Genomic DNA, 6,420 nt, shown 5'->3' on the forward strand with positions numbered 1-6,420 from the left:
AAAATTAGCTTTAAGGACAAACTCATAATCTATGTCACAAAAGAAGATCATATTCATAGATAATAATAATAATAATAATAATAATAATAATAAGATAAAGGGAAAAATACTAAACACTTTTAAATTTATAAATAAGTATGTTAATATTCCATAAAGGTGATTAATAATTATTTTATTTGTCTGATCAAATTACATATAGAGCCTTTATAAAAACAAAAACATTTATCTCTTCATTTATATGGAAAAAAAAAACATTTACACCATTTATTCTTAAATCTCATCTTAACAATGATAGACATTCAAAAAATCTCAGTTAATAACTTTATATTTTCTTTGAATAGGCTTTTAACTTTCCACCGTGATATACTTTGTTTAGGCTTATTTTGTTTTATTATCTTAGGAAGCTCCCGACCTAATTTAACTTAAAGACAGTACCTGACCTTTAGTCTCATTAGCTATTATTTTGTTTTTCTATTATATTGATCTAGAAATTTTGTCAATCTTCTTTGAAACTTGAAAAAATATATATTATTTATGATGGTGTTGGAAGCTGGTTGAGACTTGAGCTTTAATTACTTGTTAAATTAGCTAGTTAGACATGTCTTAGTCAATCTTGTTGCTTGCCAGATCAGAAGTTATTTTTGGCTTAGTTGGTTCTAGCTTAGACACTTTGGCTTAAACCATGTATTGTTCTGCATGTGTAGTTTGTCTTCAGGTATATTTAATTAATTATTATATGCACTATCTTCCAAGTTTCATGAACTGATGTTTTTGTTTTATCATGAAATCAGAATTATAATAATCATCATTGTACTCATTAGCTCTAAATGCTGGTGGATGTTAAATTTGATGTTCTCATGAATTCGATTCGAGTTTTCAAGTTTTGAGTTAATTACCATTTAATTAGTTAATTAAAATAATACATGATTTGTATATCAATATATATATTAGTTCTAATTTTATTTAATAGTTAATATAAATAAATAACCATAATGTAAATTAGTGTGTGTGTGTGTGACGTTTTCAACTAATTAAAAATTGTAAATTTTGTTAGTTTGTAACTAATATTTCAGTAATGCATTTTTCATTGTAGTTTATATGTAGGAAAAAGAAGTCACAAATAGTAATCTTTTGAAAAAAATGTTATAAATTTTTATGAGCTTTAAAAAAATTTCAATTAGATTAGATGGAAATTATTGTAAGGGTAAGAAATAAGTTGAAAACAAGATTGAGTGCAAAAGAACTTTTGAGAATGGTACATCCAAATATACTTTGAAAAACTAGTTAAGAACGGCATGGATTCAAATATTATAGTTGGAACAGTTTCCCAAACTAATTTTGTTTGGCGTTCACTTTCCCAAACTAACATAGTTTGTTCATTTATTCCCAAACTAACCTAGTTTACTATTCAAACTCAGTTTTTATTTTTTTTTTTTATTTTTTTACATTTCAAATTTATTATATATATATATATTTAAATTATTATTTATATAAACTAAATTATTTATATTTTGATATATATTTTAAATTATTATTTTTATAAATTTGATTATTTATATTTTGATATATAATTTAAATTATTTTTTTATAAATTTAATTATTTATATTTTAATATATATATATATTTATATATATATACATTTCAAATTTATTATATATATATATATATATATATTTACACATATATATATATATATGTGGCAGTATGATTTTCATCCCCATAAATTTATTTTTTTTACTATTTAAATTATTATTTATATTTATTGGGTTGTCTTTTATTAAAATAATTTTGACAACTTTTTATTCAAATTATTATTTATATTTATTGGGTTGTCTTTTATTAAAATAATTTTGACAACTTTTCATCCAAATTATTATTTATATTTATTGGGTTGTCTTTTATTAAAATAATTTTGACAACTTTTCATTATAATATAACTTCACAATAAAATTTTTATCAATTTTTAATGTGTTGTCTTACTAACTTAAGGGTTGTAAAAAAATATGTCTTAAGTTTAATAAGGGTATAAGTTTAATAAAATAAAGAGAAAATTATAAATAAAACTAGTGGATGAATGAATTTTTTATTTTATTTTTAAATTAGAAAAATAAATAGTTAATTAAATTGAAAATGGTCTATCATATTTCTAGTGTTAATAAAAATTATCTTATGGACTAAAACCCACGACCTAAACCTTAATATAGATTCACCCATAATTGTAAACAAACGTGAAAAACGAAATTCTACATCACACAAAACCGTTTCAAGCTTATGTTTATTTGTTGTAAATAAGACTAAAAATGTGTTTCTTTAAAACGGTTACAATTAAGAAGAATGATGTATAAAATAGCAAAATATCTCCTGATCAAACTTAATTTAAAAAGACAATTGCTAATTAATAATACTAAACAAAGATTTGTAAACATTGGAAATTGTTCCGATTTGATGAAAAATCGGTCGAGGTCGAAATTATAAGATTGAAAATCCTTATTAAATGCAGGCCTTTAGCTACATTGATACTTACTTATTTAAGGCTCAAATTGTCCACAAAAAGTTTCTCCTTCAATTTTCAGCATCAAAGATAAGGAGGAGATGTGGTGATTATATCTACTATTCTATCTAGCTAGGTTAAAAACATTATGAAAGTTCCAAAAGTATTTAAATGGCACATAAAACAACACAAGAGAAAAGTCAAGTGATAAGAAATCAAAGGATGACTGATCACAATCCTTCTAGCTAGACAAGTTTCTAAATTTATTGCAAATTTGACACACATAAGATCAAAAGAAGTTCTTTTCAAAAGACTTTCTTTCATAATAACACAACCCCAGCATATATAATAAAACATAAAATAAGGGAATTGAAGGCACATAATCAAGAGTTCATGCATTATCCCTAGCTCAAAGAAAAGCTAAAGAGAAAAATCATTGAATAATCTTTTGGTTTTTCCATGCATAGATTTATAGAGAGTTACATTCTCTCTTGCAGATTTGGATGCATTGGCTGGATTCTGAAAGTGAAAGGCATCTGAGGCTCAAAATCTTGAAGTTGCTGGTGGTAGCCATTATGTTCCATTTCTCTACGTTCCATAGCCATCTCTCTTTGTTGCTATATCAATCCCATCAAATAAAATTATTTGAAAATAATCACTTTATCACTATTCAAAATTTGAAATAACCCTAGATCAATCAAGGGTCTAATTATATAATTATATGGAAGAAGAACATATATATATATACCAGCACGAAATTCAGCTCTTTATGCTCCTCCTCCAAAATCCTATCCTGAATGTACGTAGAAAATAGTTTTAAAAAATGAATATTAATTAAGACTATTTGGTAAATTAAATTAATTAATCAACACTTACATTTTTCTTCATCATCTTGTAGATCTCCATCTGCCATTGAAGAAACAACAAAATTATAACATGAACATACATGAAATCGAGATAGATATATAAACCTGTTTTTCACGAGCTCCAATTAGGCCATTTTCAAGTGCATCTTCCAAAGCCATGAGCTCTTTGTAGTGCAAAGATGTAATATCTTCTCCTTTTAGATGCCTAATTCATTTACAAATATCATAAACCATAAATAATTTATGAAATAAAATACTTATAAAAAACCCACAAGTAATTAATTACAACCACCTTAACTCAATCTGCATATTGTCATTCTCTTTCTTGATTCTATCAATCTCATTGCTCAGATTCTACCTCACATCAAAAAATAAAATATTATTTCAACAGAAAATTAACAAGTTATATTGACTTCCCCAATACAAGCAAGGGACTGGGCAAAGAGGAAGTTCATTAACAGATCTATACAAGGAAAGGCTATTTTGTGTGTTTATAGGAACTAAAATCCATGAAGTAGGTCTTGCATAGAAAGAGGAAGAGAGAGAGAGAGAGTGTAACCATTTTCATACCAGATCTGTTGATGGATGTAACATCAAAGACAGAGTTTCACTGTCCTTTCTTCAATCAAAACAAGAGTTTTACATCCTATTATGTTAGATCTATAGATATCTTTCATGTTCCCTTTAGCATATTTTAAGAAAGTAATCCCATGTTTTCTTCAGCTAGGGCAAACTATATGATATGTATATATTTCTAGAGATAGAAAGTGGATAAATATGTTTGAAATAATAAGTAATAACCTCATGCTTGGCATCCCATAGCTTCTTTCCAGACTGCTTGTGATATCTTTCAAGGATATCTGGTAAACTTCATTGAAAAAAAAAAGAGAGATTTGAAGAGAGAGAGAGAGAGAGAGATGGAATTAAGAAAGAGAAAAAAAAACATGGTTTGATTGATTCTTACGTTGTGGATGGGCTGCAATACTCATGAATCTTGCCGGAGCTTCCTATGATGACAAGAGAAACCTTAGCATCACAAAGAACGGTGATTTCTTTAGCTTTCTTGATTAAACCATTTCTCCTCTTTGAATATGTGACTTGTCTGTTGCTTGAATTCTCTATCCTCTTTATTTCAATCTTTCCTCTCCCCATGATCTTTCTTTCTTTCTCTAGCTAGTATTCTTGAGATCTGCTAATTGTGAAAATGGGACTAGTGAATTAATTAAAAGAGAGATAGATAGAGAGAGAGAGTAGGGTTCTTTCTATTAGTGGTTTGGGAACAAGGAACTTTAGAAGGGTTTCAGAAATAAGGGTTTATAAAAGGGTTGTTGACAAAGGCAAGCCAATAAGCTTCGACTGATGATGTTTGCTTTCGGTTAGTTTTTGCCAGCTTGTTGTATTAAGTTTTGATACACCTTCTTTACCCTTGGTCTTTTACCTTCTCTTTCTTCTACTTCTGTAAAACTATACATTTTTAGTACAATAAGCTTTAAAGATATTAGAAAGCATGATGTTTCTAAACATGTTTTTCTTCATAAATTCATGTTTCGGGGTCAACAACTAGAGGAGATCTTGTGATGGGATTACTGAATATATGAACCCTAATTTTGAGGCACTCTAGAAAATAAAGATAATATATAATTACTCGTTTAATTCTGCCTATGATCAACTTGACCATGAATCATGATATGAGAACTCATGGGCAAGAGATGGGATTTTAGAAATATTAAATTTTTTTTTTATAAATTTAAACAAATTAAGAATTTTTTCATTAATATATGATAAAAGTTAAAACAAAACAATATATAACTATTCAATTATGTCCATAAATTCAAATTATATTTATTCAATCAATAATTCAAATTGAATTATTATATTAATTAATACTAATTGGATTTCAATATAATTTTAAATTAATATTTTTATAACTAATTTGATTCAAAAAAAATATTATTAGATTTATTTATTTTTAATAAAAAAAAATTGTTATAGTTAATTTTATTTATTTTTAATAATGATAAGATAATGTAGTCAATAAATTTATTTTTTATTTGTCCAATAATAATTCTAAATTTATTTATGATAAAAGTAGTACGAAATATTTTTAATTAAACAAAAAAAAAATAATAGTTACTAAAATGAAGAAAAATGTGTGTGTATATTTTATATAATTTTGTAGTGAGGTACAATCTAGTGAAAAGACAAATATATTTTTGTTTGGATAATTCTAAACCAATTTGAATTTAGTCTAATCAAAACTCAATCCAATTCAATTCAAACCAAAATAGTTTCAAATTAGTATTTCTAATTCGAATAAATTTAGATTATGAATTAATCTCTAATTTCATAGATTGAAACTCATACAAAAAAAATGGTTAATAAATATAAATTATTATCCGACTAGTCATAAATTACTATAAAATGAAAAAACTAAGTATTTGTTTTTTAAATACTTAAAAAGTATTAATATTTATTAACAAAATATATATATATATATATATATATTAGTATTTTGATTATTAAATTTAGTTATGTAATGGAAGAAAAAGAAATAAAATAATGTTTTTTTGAATTGAGTTAAAACAAACTTAATTAGTACATTAAGTAAAACTATAATTCATCAGTTGTGCAATCTATCCTAATTAATGTTACAAATAATTTTATTTATAAAATAAGTATTGTTATTATGACATTTGAATTTTTTAAAAGAAACAATTTTATTATTGTCAATATTAAATTTTCTTAAAATAAACTATGAGAAAATACCTGCAATATAAGAAGGGGAAAAAATAATAATAGTTATTGAAGTAGTTACTTGTCATTCAACATAAAAAGTAATAAAAGAAACTCAAAATAAAAATCTAATTATAATTCATTCTTAATAATGTTGTTTATAGTTAACCCAAATATCTACATTCAAGATATCAAAAAATCAAAAATCAAAATAAATAATGACCCAAGGATGAATTAAAAATGCAAGATTATATTCATTTATAGCCACAAAACTTAGTGTAAAATTAAGGACAAGTAGTAAATTAAGACAATGAGAATGTAATGTATTT

General features: G+C 24.9%; 1 protein-coding gene across 1 annotated transcript; it reads right to left on the reverse strand.

Annotated features, from left to right (window-relative positions):
- Positions 1-2,949: 2,949 nt before the first annotated feature.
- Positions 2,950-4,532, reverse strand: LOC124910615 (agamous-like MADS-box protein MADS9). Its single transcript, XM_047451288.1, has 7 exons — positions 4,323-4,532; positions 4,160-4,226; positions 3,651-3,712; positions 3,464-3,563; positions 3,369-3,398; positions 3,241-3,285; positions 2,950-3,109 (listed from the first exon to the last, which is right to left on the reverse strand). The coding sequence occupies exons 1-7, from the start codon at positions 4,508-4,510 to the stop codon at positions 2,972-2,974; spliced, it is 630 nt and encodes a 209-aa protein (XP_047307244.1). The 5' UTR covers positions 4,511-4,532; the 3' UTR covers positions 2,950-2,971.
- Positions 4,533-6,420: the final 1,888 nt, after the last annotated feature.

Source organism: Impatiens glandulifera, chromosome 7 (genome assembly GCF_907164915.1).
Source record: "Impatiens glandulifera chromosome 7, dImpGla2.1, whole genome shotgun sequence".
Taxonomy (NCBI): Eukaryota; Viridiplantae; Streptophyta; class Magnoliopsida; order Ericales; family Balsaminaceae; genus Impatiens; species Impatiens glandulifera.